At 44.7% G+C, this 22,611-nt stretch overlaps 1 protein-coding gene across 11 annotated transcripts in view; it reads left to right on the top strand.

Moving 5' to 3' along the window:
• The window catches only part of ANGEL1 (angel homolog 1), a 39,107-nt gene that overhangs the window by 1,221 nt on the left and 15,275 nt on the right, over positions 1-22,611 (top strand). For 3 of the 11 annotated variants that reach the window (XM_055361049.2, XM_031001663.3, XM_019009918.4), the window contains 7 exons: positions 9,371-9,485; positions 14,158-14,742; positions 15,653-15,879; positions 16,299-16,368; positions 16,955-17,388; positions 19,886-20,012; positions 20,317-20,427. In XM_055361049.2, coding sequence (XP_055217024.1) covers positions 9,383-9,485; positions 14,158-14,742; positions 15,653-15,879; positions 16,299-16,368; positions 16,955-17,388; positions 19,886-20,012; positions 20,317-20,427 — 1,657 coding nt within the window. In that variant the 5' untranslated portion in view covers positions 9,371-9,382. The other 8 variants (XM_055361050.2, XM_031001666.3, XM_055361051.2 and 5 more) reach the window with 6 other exon arrangements.

Below are 22,611 nucleotides of genomic sequence, written 5' to 3'. Positions count from 1 at the left end.
CTGGATCCAACAGCAGCAGGGAAACTGAGAAGGGTCTTTGGGGAAATGCACTGGGAGTTCAGGGGAGGGTGAGGTTTCTTCATATTGGGGAACTTGCTTGGGCTCTGGAGAAGTACAGTCTGGGGAAAAGGCATTTCCAGGAGGTCAGGATGAAGGAAGGCAGCAGATCCCCGCGTAGGAGTGCAGGCTGTGAAGACGAGTAGCAGAAGGGGAGGCCACCAGGGCCAGGGCAGCTTCAGGGAGAGATCCGAATGCAACTAAAAGGCAATAGGGAGACAATGAAGATTTTTGAACAGGAGAGTCACATCATCAGATATTTTCTTTAGAATGGTTGACAGCAATATTTTTTGCATAATAGTCAATTCTGGAAAAAATAAAAATGTTTAAGGACCATAATTTTTTTTAATTTTTTTTTTCTTTTTTTGAGATGGAATCTCGCTCTGTCGCCCAGGCTGGAGTGCAGTGGCGCAATCTCAGCTCACTGCAAGCTCCGCCTCCCGGGTTCACGCCATTCTCTTGCCTCAGCCTCCTAAGTAGCTGGGACTACAGGCATGCGCTACCACGCCCAGCTAATTTTTTGTATTTTTAGTAGAGACAGGGTTTCACTGTGTTAGCCAGGGTGGTGTCGATCTCCGGACCTCGTAATCCGCCCACCTCTGCCTCCCAAAGTGCTGGGATTACAGGTGTGAGCCACCACACCTGGCCAAAAATGTGTATTTTTTAAAAACCCTGAAATGTAATACCTGTAAACTCTTTTTATAAGTTATTATTTTTGAAAATTTCTGTATTATTAAAGGGTATCCTTTTTTTTTTTTTTTTTTTTTTTTGAGATGGAGTCTTGCTCTGTCCGTTGCCCAGGCTGGAGTGCAATGGCATGATCTTGGCTCACTGCAACCTCTGCCTCCTAAGTTCAAGCAATTATCCTGCCTCAGCCTCCCAAGTAGCTGGGATTACAGGCGCATACCACCACATCTGGCTAATTTTTCATGTTTTTAGTAGAGACAGGGTTTCACCATATTGGCCAGGCTGGTCAAGTGATCCGCCAGCCTCAACCTTCCAAAGTGCTAGGATTACAGGCGTAAGCCACCGTGCCCAGCCACTTTTTATTTTTTTTTTTTGAGACAGACTTTCGTTTTATTGCCCATGCTGGAGTGCAATGGCACGATCTTGGCTCACCACAACCTCTGCCTCCCGGGTTCAAGCGATTCTCCTGCCTCAGCCTCCTGTGTAGCTGGGATTACTGGCATGCACCACCACATCTGGCTAATTTTGTATTTTTAGTAGAGATGGGGTTTCTTCATGTTGGTCAGGCTGGTCTCGAACTCCCAACCTCAGGTGATATGCCCGCCTCGGCCTCCCAAAGTGCTGGGGTTACAGGTGTGAGCCACCATGCCCAACCCCAGCCACATTTTTTAAAATTAATCTTTTTATTTTGAAATAATTTTAGATAACAGAATTACAAATATAACAGAGTTCCCATTTACTCTTCACTCAGCTTCACCTTATGTTAACGTCTATAACCATGGAAAAATGATCAAAACTAAGTTAGTATCAGTACAATGCTATTAATTAAACTACAGACTATATTTGTATTTTACTAGTTTTCCCATTAATGTCCTTTTTTGGTGCCAGGATGCCATATTACATTCGTTATTGTAGCTCTGTTGATCTCCTCCAACCTGTGACATTTCCTTAGTCTTTCTTTTGTCTTTCATGACCTTGACACTTTCAAAGAGTACTGGTCAGATATTTAGAATGTCCCCAATTTTGGTTTAGCTGATGTTTTTGTCATGATTATTGGGAAGGGTGCCACATAGCTGATGTACCCTTCTTGGTGTGTGTCAGCAGTACGTGATGTCAAGATGTATTATATTGATCACTTGGTCAAGGTGGTATCTGCCAGCTTTTGCTACAGTAAAGTTGCTATTTTTCCTTTTTCACAGAAAACAGACTTAGATACTTCAAGACTCTGCAAATATCCTCTTTCTGCTTAAATTTTTGCCCACTAATGTTAGCATCTATTAATGGATCGTGCCTCAACAATTACTGTGGTGTTCTCATGGTGATTTTCTGTATTCGCAATCCTTTTGCATTTATCAACTGGAATTTTTCTATAGGAGTTGCCCCTCTCTGCTACTTGTTTATTCAGTTGTTTGTATCTATAGGGACTCAGGTTTATTTTATTCCTTGGGTTACAATACAATACTATCATTTATTTTACTGTTCAAGTTCCAACTTTGGCCATTGAGAGTTCCTTCAGGTGGGCTCCTGTGCCCTGTTGACATCCTCCTTCCCCTTTTTTTGAGCCCTCCCTCACTCTCTGGAGTCACAGAAATTACTTTTCTGGGCAGGCATGGTGGCGCATGCCTGTAATCCCAGAACTTTGGAAGGCTGAGGCAGGAGGATCACCTGAAGTCAGGAGTTCGAGATCAGCCTGGCCAACATGGCAAAACCCTATCTTAGCTAGGTGTGGTGGCACGTGCCTGTAGTCCCAGCTACTCAAGAGGCTGAAGCACAAGAATCAGTTGAACCCGGGAGGCGGAGGCTGCAATGAGCAGAGATCTCTCCACTGCACTCTAGCCTGGGTGAGAGTGAGACTTTGTCCCCCCCCAAAAAAAAAAGGAAGAAGTTATTTTTCCAATGAGAATTATATTTGGAAACCTAGATCTGGGAGCTTGTGCATTCATCACCATGTGGGTATCACTACTTCTAGACTTTTTGGTGAATAGAGCTAGGAAATGTGTGTGTGTGCATGTAAACTAACCCACCCATAACACACATATATATTTATTTCCATACCAGTCTATCTATATATGTACATTGAACAAAAACCATCTATACTGATGCCTCAATCCCCAGCCTAGCACTACATGACTCATTCATGCCTTCTCCTTTTTCATATTTGTCATTTCTTTCTCCTGGCCAGAAACCTGGCTCTTATTTTCTACCATATATCTGCTTATTTGTTCATCTCTAATATATATACATAATTAGTTTCAGAATTGCTAAGCCATAGTCCTAGAAACAAATTTACTAACTAGAGCACGGTGTCAGTATATAAGATTGTGGTTGTTTATCCTTATGGTATCCAGTCAAAATACTTTTTTCCCCAGTTATTTAGGTCAACTCTTTCTTCCCACCCCCTTCAGTGGGTTATTTAATTCACTTGTAATACAGTTAGATTCGTTTGTCAGAGTCTGCATTTCATCTTTCCCCACATATCCTGGTTGATTTTATTGTGGCTGATATATGGCAGAATTCATTCTTTGTGGTGTACAGTTCTGCACGTTCTGACAGATCCATGAAGTCATATATCCACCACCACAGTCCCATTCAAAAGAGTTCCATCACCCTCAACAGCCTCTCATGCTGCCTCCTTTACCCCTCGTCCCTCCCTGTCTGCTGGAAACCAGTCTTCTCTTTTCTATCCTAATAGTTTTGCCTTTCCTAAATTATATTAATGAGGCCATACAATGTGTAGTTTTTTGAACTAGTTTCTTTCATTTAACAAAATGCATTTAAGAGTCATCCATGTTGCTGCAGAGTTCCTTTTTATGGCAGAGTAATAGTCTGTTACAGAGATGTACCACACTTTGGCTATGCATTCACCTGCTGAAAGACATCTTCATATTTTCCACTTTTTTGGTGATTATAAATAAAATGGCTATCAACATTCATGTGCAGGTTTTTGTGTGAACATGAGCTTTCTTCTCTCTTGAGTAAATACTTAGGAGTGGGATTGCTGTGGACTCATTTCTTTCTTTTTCTTTCTTTTTTTTTTTGAGACAGAGTCTTGCTCTGTCGCCTAGGCTAGAGTGCAGTAGTGCAATCTTGGTTCACTGAAACCTCCGCCTCCCGGATTCAGGCGATTCTCCTGCCTCAGCCTCCTGAGTAGCTGGGATTACAGGTGTGTGCCACCATGCCTGGCTAATTTTTGTATTTTTAGTAGAGACAGGGTTTCACCATGTTGGCCAGGCTGGTCTTGAACTCCTGACCTCAGGTGATCCACCCGCTTCAGCCTCCCAAAGTGCTGGGATTACAGGAGTGAACCACTGTGCCCAAACGTGTATGCCCATTTGGAATTCCCACCAGGAATGTATGACAGCATCAGTTGCTCCACATCCTTGCCAATATTTACCATTTCCAGTTTTTGGTTTTGTTCTTCCATTCTAGTAAGTGTGTAGTGGTATTTCATGATGGTTTTAATTTGCATTTCCCCAATGATTAATGATGTTGAGCATCCTTTCGCATGCTTATTTGCCATTTATATATTTCCTTTGTTCTTTGTTCAGATCTTTTGCTCATTTCATTTTATTTACTATTTTTTTTGAGATGGAATTTCGCTCTTGTTGCCCAGGCTAGAGTGCAATGGTGCGATCTTGGCTCACCACAACCTCCACCTCCTGGGTTCAAGCAATTCTCCTGCCTCAGCCTCCCGAGTAGCTGGGATTACAGGCATGCACCACCACGCCTGGCTAATTTTGTATTTTTAGTAGAGATGGGGTTTCTCCATGTTGGTCAAGCTGGTCTCGAACTCCCGACCTCAGGTGGTCTGCCCGCCTCAGCCTCCTAAAGTGCTGGGGTTACAGGTGTGAGCCACCGCGCCTGGCCCTTTTGCTCGTTTTAAGTTGGGTTGTTTATTTTTTTATTGCTGAGTTTGGCAAATTCTTGATATATTCTGGAAATAAGTCTTTTGTCAGAAATGTGCTTTGCAAATATTTTCTCTCAGTCTGTGGCTTGTCTTCTCCTTCGCTTAACAATGTCTTTCACAGAGTAAAAGTTTTAATTTTAATAAAGCCAAATTTTGTCAAAATTATATAAATATTATCTTTTTTTTCCTATTATGGATCACATTTTTGGTGTCATATCTAAAAATTATTTGCCTACCCCAAGGTAATGCGGATTTTCTCCTGTTTTGTTCTAGAAGTTTTATAGTTTTGGCTTTTGCATTTAGGTTTATGATTCATTTCATTTTTTTATTGTGGTGAAACATGCATGATAAAATTTGCCATTTTAACCATTAAATTTAACATTTTAAAGTGTACAATTCAGTGAGTTTAAGTATATGCACAATGTTGTGCAACCATCACCCCCATCTATTTCCAGAACTTTTCCCGTGACCCATTTTGAGCTAGTTTTCGTATAAGGTGTGAAGTTATAGGTTGAGATTCATTTGTTTCACATGTGGACGTTCAATTGTTCCATCGCCATTTATTGAAAAGACTATTCTTTTGCCATTTAATTGTCTTTTGACCACTGTTGAAAATCAGCTGAATTTGAATCTTTTCAATTTTGTTGTGGGGCTAGTATTTCAGAAACCACATAGCCAGCACGTGCTGTACCCTCTGATTAAACTGTTGTGCTTTTGAACTACTGGTTTGTGAGGTAAGCCATCATGGTACTGAGAGGTGGCTCTGAAAGCAGTTAGGGGTGGGAGGTGCCTTGACTGTACAGTTAATCCAAGGAGCTTGGCTGACATTTTGAGGACAGTGGGAGTTTGCAGTAAAAGGTCTTAGGCAGCAGTGACCTGATATGATTCACACAGTGGAAAGATTGCTCTGGCTACAGTGTGGAAAATGGATCGAGGTAGGGGAGGATCAACACTAGTCAGGAGTGGCTGGAGGAAGTGGACCCATTGAATAAATACAAAGAAGGCCAAACCACATGGATCTGGGAATCAATCAGATATATAAGAGAAAGCAGAGAAGAAAAAAGTGGGGGCCAGGATAGCTCAGTACATGGTTGTGCCACTCCTAAAGGAGAGAACAAAGGAGCTGGGGCAGGGGTCTTTTGGAGGATGGTGGCGGGGAGGTGATGAGTACAGCTTTGGCTGGGGTGAGTCTTTGAGTTGCCGCTGGAGTGCCCACTGGGAGAGGTCCACAGGCAAAAAGATTTATGGGTCTGTGACCCAGGAAAAGGATTTGGGTTAAAAATGCAGATGTGTGAGTTGTCAGCATATGGATGGTATTTGAAGCCATTGGAGTGGTGAGATTTTCTCAAGAAGGGACAGTGGAGTAAGAGGAGGGGAGAGGCCAAAGGAGAAATCCTAGGAACATCATCAGGAAAAGGATGGTGGTGAGAGGAACAGAAGTGAAGGACACAAGGATAGGACATCCACCAAGACAAGCGGAAAACAAGAATGTCACAGAAACCAAGGGAAGAGAATCTTACAAGAAGGGGGAAGTTATGCAAAATTACACAATATTCAAGAAATAATAATGCCTAGGGCGTGTTCTTTCTGCAGGACCCTACTATCCTCAACAAGGAAAGCATCACGAACAGTGAGGAGGGAGTTTTGGTGGTGTAATGGTGGTGGAAGCTATATCTCAGTGGAATGAGCATGAATAAGAGTGAGGAATTGTAGACAGCAGCTGCAGACAACTCTTGCAAGAAGATTGGCTGTGAGAGGTGGGAACGCAGGGGCTAGCTGGAGGGGACCTGGCACTGAAGGAGGGCTTCTTGACAGGAGTGATTTGAGCATGCTTAAATGTTGATGACAAGGGGTCAGTGAAGGAAAGGAGAGGGGTAGTAGAAGGAACATCATCTCAGAGGAAGGGGGAGGGGGTCCGGAGCATGGTGGAAGTGCCAACTGCTGTGTTGGGAGAAGAGGAAAAGGGAGTAGAGAATTTACACTTGGTGGCTCTATTTTTTTCTCTAAAGTTGATGGGGAGATAATCTCCTAAGAGCAAGAAGGGAGGCAATAGGGCAGAAAGTTTGAGAAGAATGATCATTGTGAGAATGGGAGAGAAAGCTAATTAAAGAGCATAGAATTGCTGGGGAGGGTTGCGGGCAGAAGAGAGGTGGGAGACTAGCACACTAATGGCCTCAATCTTTGGGGTTGGTAATTTTATTCATTGTTGCTCAGCAGCCCAGATGTAAGAGCCAAGAAGAATAGTTTTACTGACCCACGCAGATATAATCTAAGAACAGTGGGCAGGAGAGTTGATGATATTGGGAAGAGTGATTTAAAAGAGGGGTCATGGGAATTCCATGTTGGATAGGGAAAGAAATGATGACTGAGGGAAAGCTTGAGAAGGACAGACTAGAGAAATCAAGGGTCTGATGGAGTTAAAAGAAAAGATGAAATAGAAGTGGGAGAGGCAGAAAGCCATGAGAAAGCCATGCCATCAGAGTGGGTGTGTGAATTTATGATTTCAGAGGGGAAACAGTGCCCAGTAATGACATATCCAAGGTGCAGCCAGGGAAGGGAGTGTCTGAAGCACATGGAAATGAAGGTCATTGAGGAGGTCATGGCAATGAGCCTCCAGGGGTTAGGATGGCTCATCCACACTGGTGACATGAGGACTAGAGGTAGGGAAGAAGACTGTGAGTCCAGGGCTGAAGTTTCAAGGAATCGGGGAGTGGGCAGGAGGTCAAGGAAAGTCAAGGGTGAGGTTGGGGTAAACATTGATGACTGCCTGATAAATCTCTAATGAACACATGGATGCATGAATCAGTGAGTAAGTGAGCAAATGAATGCATTAATTCAGACTAATCTGGAACATTCTGGGAATGCCTAGTCATAAATCTTGAGATTCCCAAAGAAAACACCAGGCTCAGAGAAGGCAGATTACTAGGAGTGTAGAGGCCTCAGGTTATCATAAGAGTTGAAGATGAGCAAATATTTTCAGCCTATCCTATCTGAGAAGCTGTTTGCACTCTCCAGAACAGCCCATGTTCAGTACGGTAGCTATTAGCTCCTTGCAGTATTCAGAACCTGAAATACGGCTAGTCCAAATTCAGATGTGATGTCCAAGTAAAATACACATTGGATTTTGAAGACTTAGTACAAAAAAAGAACATAAAATATCTCATCTTGAACTATTGATTACAAGTTAAAATACAAAATTTTTGGATCTATGGGGTAAAATAAAATATTATTAAATTAATTTCACTTGCTTTATCAATTGATTTATTTTTACTTTTTACATGAGGCTACTAGAAAATTTTAAATTGCATGTGTGGTTCACAATATATTTCTTTGGGGCAGCACTGTCCCAGGCGTTGGTCGGTAGCCTCTGTGATCCTGAAGAAAGCACTATGCCGCCCCAATATTTGCACATGTTCAACCAATAAGTTAATAAATGCAGCCACTCTGTTGTAATTCCACATACATTTGTTGTCATAAGTAAAATTTTAGCCTTCAAGGGCTTAAATTTCTTATAGACTGGAAATGTCCCTTTAAGAGAGCATCTTCAGTCTCTCAAAGTATTGCAAAACCTCCCACTTGCTCCATTACATAGGTTCTGCACCCTGGAAACCGTGGTAGTGATGGATGCAGGTGCTCATACTTGTCTTCATTGTTAGCACAGCTGGAATGAATTGAGGGAATCATCTCTCTTCTTGGGATATTTCTGAAACAATGAGGCTGGAGACTGTGCAGATTGCACTTGTAATTTTCCTCTGACTGGGGAAGCCTAAGGCTCCACTCCTTCAGGCCAAGTCTCCTTGGAACCTGTAGTTATTGGCTTGCTTAGTAATACTCATTACGATTTGGAGGGCAGGAGCCCTATTTTAGCCGGAAATTGTGGAAGAAGATCCTACGTCAGCCACGTCTGGAGGTGCTTTTCTGCCCAAATCCAAAAATGTAATAGTAAACATTGAGAGTTTATGCTGGGTCAGGCACAGTGAGGAAACTGAGGCCCCAAGAGCTTAGGCAACCTGAGAGGTTCCACAGGTAAAAAGTGGCAGAGCCAGGATTTCAACTCAGGTGGTCTAACTCCAAAGCTTGTGCTCCTCATATCACCCTACACCTTCCAACACGGCTGATTATGGACCAGGAAACAAAAAGAGGGAAGCCTCACTTAACTGGCCGCAGAAAAAGCCTCTGAAAGAACATAGATCAGTTGGGCTGACACATTGTGCCCACACGTGTGCACTGAACAGCCCAGTTGAGACTGGATCCTTTAGCAGAGGTTCCCAAACCGTGCATCGGAATAAGAAAGTGTTTAAGGGCCTCATTCCAGGGCTGCTAAATCAGAACTCTGGGAGTAGGGCCTAGAAATTTGTATTTTGAAAGCATTTTCCCAGTGGAGATAAGGGAACCATTACCCTTGATTAGGATCTGATTTGGAACTTGGACTTCTGGATAACTCAGGGTACAAAATGGAAGGAGGGTACAAGGAGGGTTTTACTTAAGCCACATCAAAGGAGGGGGCCTGACCTTGGGAGCGCCTTTGGTAGATCCACCATTTGTGCACTAATTTCTAAGCAGCTTCCCAAACTTCAGATTGCTGGGCCTCTGTTTCATCTCAAACAAAGGGATGAGTGCTGTTGCCTGAAGGCAGGCAGACATTGCCACCTCTAGAACTAAGGGTAAGTAGTGGGAAAGCCACAATACTACTAACTCTCTCCTTCTTCCTCCTTTTAGCCTTTCAGTGTTATGATGTACCCAGCTGGTCCAGGATCTGGTGACTCCCCAGAAGGCTTCCCTGAACAACCAAGGCTCCGGCCACAAACTGGAAATCACGCAACTCAGACACTGGGTACTGAAACTGGGTGCATTGTCCAGTCCCTCCTTCAGAGCCTGTTTGGGGTAGAAGATTGGGGGAGGGGGACTGGGGAAGAGAGACTCAAAGAGGTCGCAGGTGGCACAGAAGTGATGGCAGAACTGGCCTTCATTTAGTGACATATGCTTTGTTCAACCAGTCAATAAAGGCTTATGTGGTGGCTAGTAGTGCTAGCGAATGCAGATTCGGCCGCTTGCAAAACCAACGAGCAAGGTCGTGGTATGGCAGAAGGAGACTGACTTTATTATAAACCAAAGCTAGCAGTGGGGAAAAACGATCCAGGCTTTTGCTTTAATGGAACTGCTTCACATTTCCAAGCAAAATGCGAGGATTTAAGAAGTTTTGGCATGGAGGGTATGCAAGGGGTGAGGCAGTGCAGGTCTTCATGACGAGTTCTGATGACTTGTCTTGAGTTACTGCCCATCTGGTGAATGGGCTGGCATCATCTCGGGCTGGGCTGAGTTATAAATTAACTGTAGCCTTGAAGCAATCTCCTGGTGGAGATTTCCACAGATGCCTATATTGTTTCAAGATTTAGTCTCTGGAACTTTTAAGCAAACATACAATTAGATATGCTAACAGTGTGTATGGGGGGTGCTGGGGTGTCGGGGGGTGCCTAGTGGTTAACTGAACAAAAATAAAGAAATAAAAGAATATAACAAGAATATAACTTTCAAGCTGGGTACTTGGTTACAATAGGTGCTTGGATTGTATTAGAGATACCTCAAGGTGAGCAAACAACCAGCCAGAACTGGTCCCTGGCCTTGTGGAAGTTTCTCTCTTCTGTCTCTCTCCTCTCTCCCTTCTCTCTCTCCTCTCTTTGTCCTCTCTCCTTTCTTTCTTGACTCCCTTACCAATGGGAAACCCTGTTTTTCTAGATTAGGGAAAAGAAGGCCCGTTTAGAAAGTAGGGAAGGAGACAAAATCTTACTTCCTGAAGCAAGGTAGGACTCAATTTGTGACCTAGAATCTGAGACAGGGAAGTAGAGGCAGGAAAACGGGGAAAATGGGGGAATAACTCGCTTCCTTTCTGGGTCGAGAAGGGCTAGAAGTCAAGGTTAAGTGGAGCCTTAGAGAAAGTCCAGCTCTTCATTTTACAGGTGAGGAAACTGAGGGGCGGAGAGGCTATAGTGTGGTAACAAGGTGGACACCTAGTCAGCTGCAGAAGTGGGAATAAACTGTGGCCTTTGAATAACACTATGGGGCCTCCAGTGAGGCGCTCAATTTTAATTCGGGACGCCTGGGTGGCAGCCGGGTGCTAGGGGAGGCTAGTTGCCATGGGAACCGGCTCCTCCCACTTCCTGCGTGCGCACCCGTAGACCTGCGCTCCCAATAAAGTTGTTGTTGAAGCGCGGAGGCGGCACCACGTGGGCCGGGCCGGACCGGGCCGGGGGCGGGGCCGAGCTGAGGGAGGACCTGCTGGCTGCAGTGAAGAGCGGAGGCGGGCGCGGGCGGCCGGCCATGATCGCGTCGTGCTTGTGTTACCTGCTGCTGCCGGCCACGCGCCTCTTCCGCGCCCTCTCAGGTACCGGCCAGGCGTACCGACAGACAGGAGCCCGGCCAGGGCCCGCCTCTGCGGGGCTCCGCGGGCCTGGGGCGGCGTGCGGTTGGCCGGGCCTCACGACTACCGTGCCCCGGGCAGTGCCGAGGTGTAGGGAGGCGGTCCTGAGCCCCTGCCCCGCGGGCCCCTCCTGACCCCACGAGGCCTGGACCTGGCCGACGTCCCTCGTGGGCGGCCCCTCCTCCTGCCTGTTGTCAGATGGCGTCCGGCCGCGGTTAAGGTGGAGAGGAGCTGTGGACGGGCAGGGCCCTTGCCTGGCCCTGGGGGTGCAGAGAGATTGTGGGGTCGGCCAAGTCAGCACCCCGGGGGGTCGGGAAGGGGTAGTAGCTCGGACCTAGGCGAGTGCCCAAATTCTCGGCGGGCGAGGCGGGTCGGCTCTGGGAGGTTTATGGCCGAAGTACTGGACGCACCGATCTTCCCCAGGTTAACTTCACACTCGCCTTTCACTACCACCTGGCAGCTCTCGCTCTTCTCTCACTGGTGTCTTTGGTTGAAAAACGGACGTTCAATCAGAGACACATTTAGATCTCAGCTTTGGAGCATTCCTGACCCCACTCCCGTCGGTTTAGAGGGAGATGTGCTGGGGTGGGGGCAATGCCCAGTCGATACCTCAAAGAGGGGGTGGTTATTTCGTTATTGTTTCATAATTTGTCTGCATTCTCTATTCCTGGGCTTTGAAATTACGGAGGGTTTTATGCGACCATCAGTTTCTGAGATCCCATGGAAGTCGCAGACTTTTTGCCTTTAATTTATGGGACAGGACCAAGAAGTACTTAGGAATGAGGGCTCCAATTGTATATTCTGTGGTTTTCCTTTGTGGAACTTTACACAATTGGTACGCAATGTGTGTGTCATTGATAATATATATTTCATATAGAAATATTTTAAATTTTACTGTGTATCTGCCATTAGAATGCAAACTTCAGGAGCGCAGGGCCACGTCCGTTTTGTTCGCTGTGTCTCTGGTGTTAACACATTGCTTGGTATATAGTAGGCACTCAGTGAATTCAGGAATGTCTTGTGTGTCCATATTTCTGAGGAATGTGGGAAACTCCACAGAAGTAATTGTTTTCAGAGAACTAAACATATTCTTTTAACTATGTTGCTGTTTTTCCTGGAGCTCTTCTAATGCCTTAGTGATACAGCATACTAGTCCAGAGGTTTCCAGACCAGTAGAGTTCTAGGGATCTCAGAGGAGGGCCCCCCCACCACCTACACATTACAGTAGTCCCACTTATATTTACTTGGCATATTTGGTTTCCAGATAAGATTTTTAAAAAACAAAAGCATTCTGCTGCTGAAAATCCACCACCACCACCACCACCACCAAAAGACATCTGCCAAAATTGAAAGCTAGTAACTTCGTGCATATGAACCAAAGAACCTCTGCCATCTGGTATACACAGAGGATATTTCAAGGGGCAGATAATCAGGAAGTCCTTGAGGCTAAAGCTCAACGACCCAGCCCATACATAGGTTTAGAGCAGGGTTTCTCAATCTCAGCACTGTTGACGTTTTGGACCGGATCATTTGTTGTGGGTCTGTCCTGTGAATTGTTGGAAGTTGAGCAGCGTCTCTGTCCTCTAACCACTAGATGCCAGTAGCAATGCTGCAGTTGTGACAACCACAGTGTCTCTGAACGTTGCTAAATGTCTTCCGAGGGCAAAATCACCGTGGTTAAAACCATTGTTTAGAAGGACATAAATATACATAGACCCCAAACAAGATATTTGAACCGTCTTTCAATATTTGAGCCACTTTTAAGGTTTCTTCCCTTTAAAAAAAATTTGCCAATAAAATGAGTCTAGTGATTGAGGGCCAGCATCGTGCATGTTACTCATCCTGTGCTGTAAATAAATGGTTGAGTGTGTGAGTGTAGGAGTTGTTTGCTCTCACCAAAATACTGTGCTCAGCGTTTGGGGGCTCTAATTTTAGAGTTTTTCCCACGTTCTTTCTTGCCTGTTGGCTGTCATTGGTGGCTGCAGTATCAGAGAGATGTCAGCTGTCTCTTACTGTCGATTGTTGGCACCTTGTAATTTATAGCCTCTGATGTGTTGTGGAATGGGAAAGCAGATAATGAAGTTTGTGAAGATTTTATTACAATAAGTAGCTTTGAGAAAAGGCTTAAGGGCCCTTGCTAAGATGTAAATTGTATAGATTTTTGAGACTGTCTACTTTAGGACTTTTTCTTTTGGAATACATTAATAGATTAGGGAATTTATACAGCTAGAAAAGCTCAGAGATTATCTAGTTCAAACTTGTCTCTATTTTTTTAAGTTTAAAATATATTTTTTTTCTTTTTTTTTTTTTTTTTGAGATGAGATCTCACTTTGTCTCCCAGGCTGGAGTGCAGAAGGGCAGTCATAGCTCACTGCAGCCTCAACCTGGGCTCAAGCAATCCTCTCATTTCAGCCTCCCAAGTAGCTAGGACCATGGGCATGTGCCACCGTACTTGGCTAATTTTTAATTTTTTGTAGAGATGAAGTTTCGTTATGTTGCCCAGGCTGGTCTCTAACTCCTGGCCTCAAGTGATCCTGCTGCCTCTGTCTCTGCCTCCCAAAGTGCTGGGAGCCACCATGCCTGGCCTCTTGTCCCCATTTTACAGTCAAGAGTAACTCCATCTGACTAGGGGCATTGTTCAAGGTCAGTTTTATTAATTTTGGTGCTAGATCATAACCCACAGTTCTGATTAATAGTCAATTGCTGGTTCCAATGTAATGTGATTCTTAGAACCAAAGAGTTTGTTAATAGTAGTCTTAACTAAGTCATGTAAAAGGAGTGTGGGTATATGTGCCCATCTGTGTTCTAGATTATGTGAGACAGCTGTTCTTTCATGCACTGAATATTTATCAGATCCCTGCCATATAAATTAGTCAACACTTGTAAAGAACAGTGCCTGGCACATAGTGAATACTTTGCCCTGATGATGATAATGATGTTCAGGCATTAAGGTGGGCAGGCTCAGTGATGGTACAATGATGAGGAAGGTGGATATGGGTCTTGCTTTTATAGGGCTTATGTTTTAGCTGAGAGAATAGTGTGGGTTGGATGACAGTATTATAACCTGGTATTTTGGCTTTCCTCCTAGATGCTTTCTTCACATGTCGAAAAAATGTCCTTCTGGCGAACAGCTCATCCCCCCAGGTAGAGGGCGACTTTGCCATGGCCCCTCGGGGCCCTGACCAGGAGGAATGTGAGGGCCTGCTGCAGCAGTGGAGAGAAGAAGGGTCGAGCCAGGTGCTCTCAACTGCAAGTGAGGGGCCCCTTATAGATAAAGGACTAGCCCAGAGCAGCCTGGCACTTCTGATGGATAATCCTGGAGAAGAGAATGCTGCTTCAGAGGACAGGTGGTCCAGCAGGCAGCTGAGTGACCTTCGGGCTGCAGAGAACCTGGACGAGCCTTTCCCTGAGATGCTAGGAGAGGAGCCACTGCTGGAGGTGGAGGGGGTGGAGGGCCCCATGTGGGCAGCTATCCCCATGCAGTCGGACCCCCAGTATGCAGACTGTGCTGCCCTCCCAGTGGGTGCCCTGGCCACAGAGCAGTGGGAAGAGGACCCAGCAGTGTTGGCCTGGAGCATAGCACCTGAGCCTGTGCCCCAGGAAGAGGCTCCCATCTGGCCCTTTGAGGGCCTGGGGCAGTTGCAGCCTCCCGCAGTGGAAATACCATATCATGGTGAGTCTGACAACTGGTTGAGTGAGCCAAGGGAACAGGGTGTCTCAGGTGTGGGCAGAGCCATTGCTAAAGAGAAGATTCTATGGTAGGGAGCTCTGCCACTGCATCCTATTTTTCTAAGAATCTTGGCATGTCAGATCTAGAGGGTCCTTACAGATCATCTCATCCAGCCCAATGATTTTAAAGGTGAAGTAATCAGAGTGCAGAGAGGTAGTAGAACATGACTAAAGTCATAAAGCCAGGTAGGGGAAGAACTGAAAGCATACTCTAGTTCCGATTCTCCACAATGTCATTTCTCTGGTGGTAACCCTAGGGCTTTCTGGAGGTAGGGATGGAGAGGTCTCAGGGCCTCTAGTCTCTGTCTCAGTCACAATTACCTCAGTTTTATTTGTGTTGTATATTGAGAGTCCATTAAAATTTGAAGAATGGCATCAATAGATTTGAAATCCACTATGCTGCCACATGCCATAGGGGAGATAGGGACACACCATGGTTTCTAGTCCCACAGACTCTTCCAGGTTTAGGGGTCAGAAAACACCCAGGGCTGCAATTACTCTAGAAATGTCTTTAACCTCAGGTGACTGTTAAGCACACTCATCTGAGGGATTCTCTGGAGATTCATGGATTTATCAAAAATGAGAGTGTGTCAGCTTCCATATATGGAGCATCTATTAGATGCTAGGTGCTGGGGATGTAGTGGTGAGCAGGCCAAGATTGTCTCTGGCCTTGTGGAGCTAACCATGTCATCTGAAGAATGTCCATAGAAATCAGTTCCCCACAGAGAGGGATGGGTGACAGGGAAGATGGAAAAAGGAACTTCAGGCATAATATTACTGAGTCAGGAGTGGAGATGGCAGCACCTCTGCATTACTCATACTTGCCATTGAGTGCTTCTCCCAATCCTTTGCAGAAATTTTGTGGCGAGAATGGGAGGATTTCTCCACCCAGCCAGATGCTCAGGGCCTGAAGGCAGGAGATGGCCCTCAGTTCCAGTTCACTCTGATGTCTTATAACATCCTGGCTCAGGACCTGATGCAGCAGAGCTCAGAGCTCTATCTACATTGCCATCCGGACATCCTCAATTGGAACTATCGCTTCATGAACCTCATGCAGGAATTCCAGCACTGGGACCCCGATGTGAGTGAAGAGGGGGAATTGCCATCTTGCATTGTTGCTGGACCTGGGCTGTTTCCCAGTGCTCTTAGAAGATGAGTTCAACCCATAGTTGTTCAAATGATTGGAGTCCTATCTAGGGCTGGAGCTTGCCTGCCTGGTGTCAGTGAGTTGTTGGCAGATGCTGAGAAGAATCTCCCTAGATGTGCACTTTCCAGCACCTTTATGCAGGAAGGGAGGCTTGAGGGATTCAAGGAGCAGGAAAATCCAATGCACATCTCTAATCTCTTCAGCTTAAGTCTGGGCCTGTTCTTGCTGTTGGTGACTCTGGGAAGTTTCAGTGTGACCCAGCAGCTTCCCACCTGGCCTCAGGACCTGCTCCTAGAGGGTGGGGTTCACATTCCAGCACTCTGGAGTGATTGGGTTTCTTGTCAATTTCCCAGATCCTGTGTCTCCAGGAAGTCCAGGAAGATCATTACTGGGAGCAGCTGGAACCCTCTCTGCGAATGATGGGTAATGCAGCTCCCTGGGATGCTTGCCAGCTTTTCTTTCCACAGACTTGTCTACTCTCTCCTGAAGACCCCATCCTTTCCTTTTGTCTTAGTAAACCCTCAGTTTCACCTGTGAGCTAGCTCCTTCCATGTGTGCCTGAGAAAGTAGAATTCTGCAGTTTTATAGCAATTCTGACATACATTGCTACTTGATCCTTGAAGTAACTAATGTGGTGAGACTGTTATTATTCCCATTTTACAGATGAGGAAACTGAAGTTCTGAAAACTCGTGTGACTTCCTCTGAATCACAAAGCTACAAAGCTAGTAGATGTGGAGCTAGGAATCCAGCTTGTCTGACTCTAGATTCTGTACTCTTTTCTATCATGTTACATTGCTTCATACCCTTCCCTCCTTGCCCTTCCAGCCCCTCAGTCAGCTGGTTACAATGTAAGGGGGAGCCTGCTGAACCAAGGAAGTGGCAAAGGCTCCTCTACTGAGTAGCAGGAACAATGCCTCAGGGGCATACATTGGGACTGCTGGTGCTGGTTGGAAGGGATTCAGGCTTTAAGGACTCTGACCCATCTCTTTGGTGGGATTTTCCTTGCAGGCTTTACCTGTTTCTACAAGAGGAGGACTGGGTGTAAAACCGATGGCTGTGCTGTCTGCTACAAGCCTACCAGATTCCGCCTGCTCTGTGCTAGCCCTGTGGAGTACTTCCGGCCTGGCTTGGAGCTACTTAATCGGGATAATGTGGGCTTAGTGTTGCTACTGCAACCACTCGTCCCAGAAGGCCTGGGACAAGTCTCGGTGGCCCCGCTGTGTGTGGCAAATACCCATATCCTTTACAACCCACGCCGGGGTGATGTCAAGCTGGCCCAGATGGCCATTCTCCTGGCGGAAGTGGACAAGGTGGCCAGACTGTCAGATGGCAGCCACTGCCCCATCATCTTGTGCGGGGACCTAAATTCTGTCCCTGATTCACCTCTCTACAACTTCATCAGGGATGGAGAGCTCCAGTACCATGGGATGCCAGCCTGGAAGGTGAAATGGGAGAGGCCACGGTGTGGGTGGGAACATGGTCTAAGAGAGATTCAGGCGTTAGCATCAGTGCTTCTTCTGTGGCAGGGACCTCAGTACACCTGCTCTGGCCTGCTCCTCCTTTTTCTTGTTATGTTGAATAGCTTGTACCCAAGCCTGGAAGTTAAGAATTCTTGAGTACTTTGGCATATTGGAATTTTTTTCAGTTTTTATCATTAATATTTTTAATTCACAAGTAATACGTAAGTACATACTTGGAGGAACTTAAACATTATACAGTAAGGCACAGGCCTGTTTTATTACCCGCATTCCCTATTCTATTCTCTTAGAGTCACATAGTGACCGTTCTAAGTTTGGTGGTAGTCTTTTAGCTTGTTTTCTTTGCATTTACAGTGATATCTATGTTCCTATGGTACTGTAATCAGTGTTTACATTTGTTAAGCACTTAACTGTGTGCCATGTGCTATTTTAAGCACTTTATACTCATTAACTAATTAGTTTTCACAGTTTCCATCATGGCTTCCATTTTATAAAAGGAAACTAAAGCTCAGAAAAGTGAAGTAATTTGCCCTAGGTTATGCGGGTAGTTAGTGGTGGAGCCAGGATTTGTAACCAGGTGGTCTGGCTGCAGAGCTCTTACCCTCAAATACTGTGCTGTCATTGCTTATAACAGCCAATATGTAATCTACCATGTGTGTTTTATAAACATGATACACTACTGTATGTTTCATTTGTAGCTTGTTTTTTTTCACTCAGCAGTTTGCATATGGATCTCATTCCTTCTAACTGTTGAGTGTTGATGACAAACACCTCGTAGTTTTATCAGCTTGTGCTGATTTCTTTATGTCACTTAATCTCCTTGTTCCTCTATTTTGCCCCTACTGTTTCAATTTATTGACTAACTTTTGGCAAGGCACAATGGTGGAAGGACACAAAACGATTGTATTACTGTTGCACACATGGGATTTTATGTAAATGAGCCAGATGTGTGCAGAGAAAGGTATGATCTTGCCCTAGAGGAGCTGTAATCAAGGAACTCAGGGAACGAGGAAAAGAATTTACTGACTGCCTGCCACATGACAGGCACTGTTAGGCATAGTGAATGAGAGCACTTGCTTTGAAGCCAGACAGTCCTGAGTTCAGATCCGTGCTCTGCCACCTTGAGCAAATTACTTAACTTTCTTGAACCCCATTTGCCTCATCTATACGATGGGGGATATAATGGGACCTGCCTCAGAGGTGTTTTTTTGGGTGGATTAAATAAAATAATGCGTGTAAAGTGTTTTCCAGTATCTGGCTCAAAGTCAGTAACCGGTAGTGATTATTAAGATTCTTAATTGTACATGGTATTATTATCCCATTTTATTTATTTATTTATTTATTTATTTATTTATTTATTCTTTGAGACAGAGTCTCGCTCTGTTGCCCAGGCTGGAGTGCAATGGCACGATCTCGGCTCACTGCAACCTCTGCCTCCTGGGTTCATGCGATTCTCCTGCCTCAGCCTCCCAAGTAGCTGGGATTACAGGTGTGTGCCACCATGCTCGGCTGATTTTTGTATGTTTAGTAGAGACGGGGTTTCACCACATTGGCCAGGCTGGTCTCGAACTCCTGAACTCAGGTGATCCACCTACCTCAGCCTCCCAAAGTGCTAGGATTACAGGCGTGAGCCACTGCGCCTGGCCTATCCCATTTTATAGTAGGAGATATTGAACCCAAGAGAGTTAACTAACTTGCCGAAAGTCACACAGCTATTAAGTGGCCATTGAATTGCAGATCTGTTTCACTTCTGATGACATATTGAAAATTTATGCCCTTACAGGGCAAGGGGATTCTGTCTGTTGCTGCTCTATCCCCAGCACCTAGCTAGTGTCTTTTGGCTTTCAAATATTTGTTGTTGTTAAATGGCATAAAGGGACTTTTGCTACACACGTTGGAGATGTGCAGATGACTGATGTTGCCGAATGTTTCCCCTACTACGTTTTGTCCGTTCCCAGGCTGCTCATTGGCTTTGACCGAGGATGGTGACATAGATACGGTAAAGTGCTTTGGTGCTTTCCCATTTGGTTTGACCCTGTGGTTACCCAGTAATAGGTTCAGGATATTAGACCTTGATCCAGAAGATCCAAAGATGAGGATAAACCTTTAACCATTGCAACTTAAAGCCCCTGAGAGTTGATATTCCCTGTGGAGGAGAATTGTATTGATTTTTCAGAGGTAAAATTTAGGGAACCACATGTTCATACTATTCGATTCCCCTTGATTCAGTCTCTTACCCCTCCTCCTGTTTCATGGACATTTCAGTGTTGCCAGTGAAAAAGTAATGGTTTTAATTTGGTCCTTATTTTTAACCTGCCCCTGAGACTTATATGCTTGTTTATACCATGTACGTAGTGTGTGATTGTATGTGTTTGTATTTGTCCACATGTCCCAAAACATGGGCTGTTACTTCCTTTTTCTACCTTGGTTTCCTTATTCCCACCCTTCTTTTTCCTCCCAGGTATCTGGACAGGAAGACTTCTCCCATCAGCTTTACCAGAGGAAGCTGCAGGCCCCACTGTGGCCCAGCTCCCTGGGCATCACTGATTGCTGTCAGTATGTCACCTCCTGTCACCCCAAGAGATCAGGTGAGCACATGTCACATTCTTGGTTGGCTGTGTCTTCATGCCCATTTTGGGAGAAAGCTGGTGTCTCAACGACAAGAAAAAGTGTAATCCCTCATTTCTCTTAGCAGATTCCTCTGTTTTCTCACTATCCTCCCAATGGCTGTCCAATGAAATGGACAACTTTAAATCATAGCCTTTGGAAAATCTCCTTGTCTTCTGAATGCTTCTTCTGTGTACCTATGCTGGAAGTTGCTTGGTACTAAGGAGGTCTCAGCATGTGGCTTCATCGTCTTTCTTTCACTATATGTCTTTTCCTGGTTTACAGAGAGACGCAAGTATGGCCGAGACTTCCTGCTACGTTTCCGCTTCTGCAGCATCGCTTGTCAGCGACCAGTAGGACTGGTCCTCATGGAAGGAGTGACAGATACTAAGCCAGGTAATGGGAACTAATCCCGGTTTCTTGGTCTTCTTTCTTCCTCATTCCTGATGTTGGTCAGTTATGTGGTTTCCTGCTCTTTTCTAAGCATAATTCTTAGAGATTAGCTTCTGGTAATACGTATATTTAGAAGGAAGGTCAGTTGAGTTCAGTGGCCATTGCATGGATGTGCAGTGTGATAAGAGCGCCGGACCAGGAATCAAGACACCTGGGTTGTAACTAGCTTTGAGAGCTTGGGTAAGCCATTTAACCTTTTTAAGCGTAAGTTGCTAATGACTAGCATGTGTACAGCATATATAGGGGAGAAGTTACACATGATGGGGTTTTGAAAATCATAAGGTGACAGTGGGTCTGGTTTTAATAAAAGTTGTTCCTACTGAGAAATTTCAGATTGAATATAGCAGACTATACTTGACATTCTCCCCTTCTTGTCTCTGAAACCACTTCAAAGCAACAAGGAGAATGGAAAAAAGAAATGTAAACTCCATTGTAGACAAAACTGGGAAATTTGAAGATATCTGACACCAAGAACCACAACACAGAAGGAATGCCTGCAAGAAGCACTGGAGATCGTGCAGGGGTGCTAGAGGAAGTATAGAGAGACTTATCTGTGGGGATATGTGGATCTCAGAAAGAACTAGCTGAGTACTTTTTTCCACGTGGAGCATAAAACCCAAATCCCTTTTTTTTTTTTTCAACAAGAGTAGAAAGCACAGGTCATGATAGGAGAGTCTCTGGACCCGTTTTGATCCTAAGAGGCAGTGGAGGAGGGACTGATCAAGGATCAAGCCATATTTCCATTAAGCAATCTGTTCAAGTGGTAGAGAGGGTAGATGAGATACTTGTAGAGCTGTCTATCTCTTTTGGCTTGGGAGAGAGAAAGATTTAAAAGGATGCTGACATAACCCTGTGTCAAAAAGAAAATTCCCGTTACTTGAAATACCCAGTCCTTCCCTTATATAAACTTTGTACAAATAGCTGGTGCAGAAAAACCTCAACTAATTCAAAGCTGGTTGTCAAAAAAGGAAAAGCATGGAATCTGTGCTAAAATACTGCAAGAAAAAAGGAACAGAAAAATAAAAGGCAGATAAAGAATGTTTAACTTCAGAGATAAAAATAATTGCCATGGAGCTCATAGAAATTACGATTACTTTCTCATGAATAAAGAAATTGTCTTTATTTTTTATTTATTTATTTTTTTTTTGAGATAGAGTCTCACTCTGTCACCAGGCTGGAGTGCAGTGGCACCATCTCGGCTCACTACAACCTCCGCCTCCTGGGTTCAAGCAATTCTCTTGCCTCAGCCTCCCGAGTAGCTGGGACTGCAGGCAAATGCTGCCACGCCTGGCTAATTTTTTTTTTTTTCCTTTTTTTGTATTTTAGTAGAGACAGGGGTTTCCCTATGTTGTCCAGGCTGGTCTCGAACTCCTGACCTCAGGCAGTCTGCCTGCCTTGGCCTCCCAAAGTGCTAGGATTACAGGCGTGAGCCACCGCGCTGGGCCAAGAAATTGTCTTTATGAAAGAAAGAGCACAGAAATAAAATAGCTGCCTTTATAAAATAAGTTCAGGCATGTGGCAAGACATCAGAAGATGAAATGTAAGCTGCAGAGCTCAGAAAAGAAGTGGAATAAAAAATAAAAACATTAAAAAAAATAAAGACAAAATTGTATGCAGCACAAGTAGGAATAGATAACTGTGGAAAACAAGGTAAGGAAATCCAAACAAAACAAATAAAAAAAACAGTGAGAAGTTAAAGGTTAGAAAGGATTAGAGAGAAAATGACAGTAGTGAAAGATAAAGGAGATTTAACTTATACATAATTGGAGTTCCCAAAGAAGAAAGCCTATAATATAATAACACAGAAGAAATATTTAAAGATAATTATCCAAGAAAGATTTTCCCAAAATGAAAAGATGTGAACTTTCAGATCGAGAAGACATGTGTCTCAGTAAAAAATGATACAGGAGCCAGGCACCCTGGCTCACACCTATAGTCCCAGCATCTTGGGAGACCAAGGCAGAAGGATTGCTTGAGCCCAGGAGTTTGAGACCAGCCTGGGCAACAAAGTGAGACACCGTCTCTACAAAAAAATCAAAAAATTAGCCAGGCGTGGTGATGCATGCCTGTGGTCCTAGCTACACAGGAGGCTGAGGCAAGAGGATTGCTTGAGCCCAGAAGGTCAAG

This window comes from Gorilla gorilla, chromosome 15, assembly GCF_029281585.2.
Source record: "Gorilla gorilla gorilla isolate KB3781 chromosome 15, NHGRI_mGorGor1-v2.1_pri, whole genome shotgun sequence".
NCBI lineage: Eukaryota > Metazoa > Chordata > Mammalia > Primates > Hominidae > Gorilla > Gorilla gorilla.
Note: the sequence above shows the minus strand (reverse complement) of the source record. Positions and strands in the feature narration are given on the sequence as shown.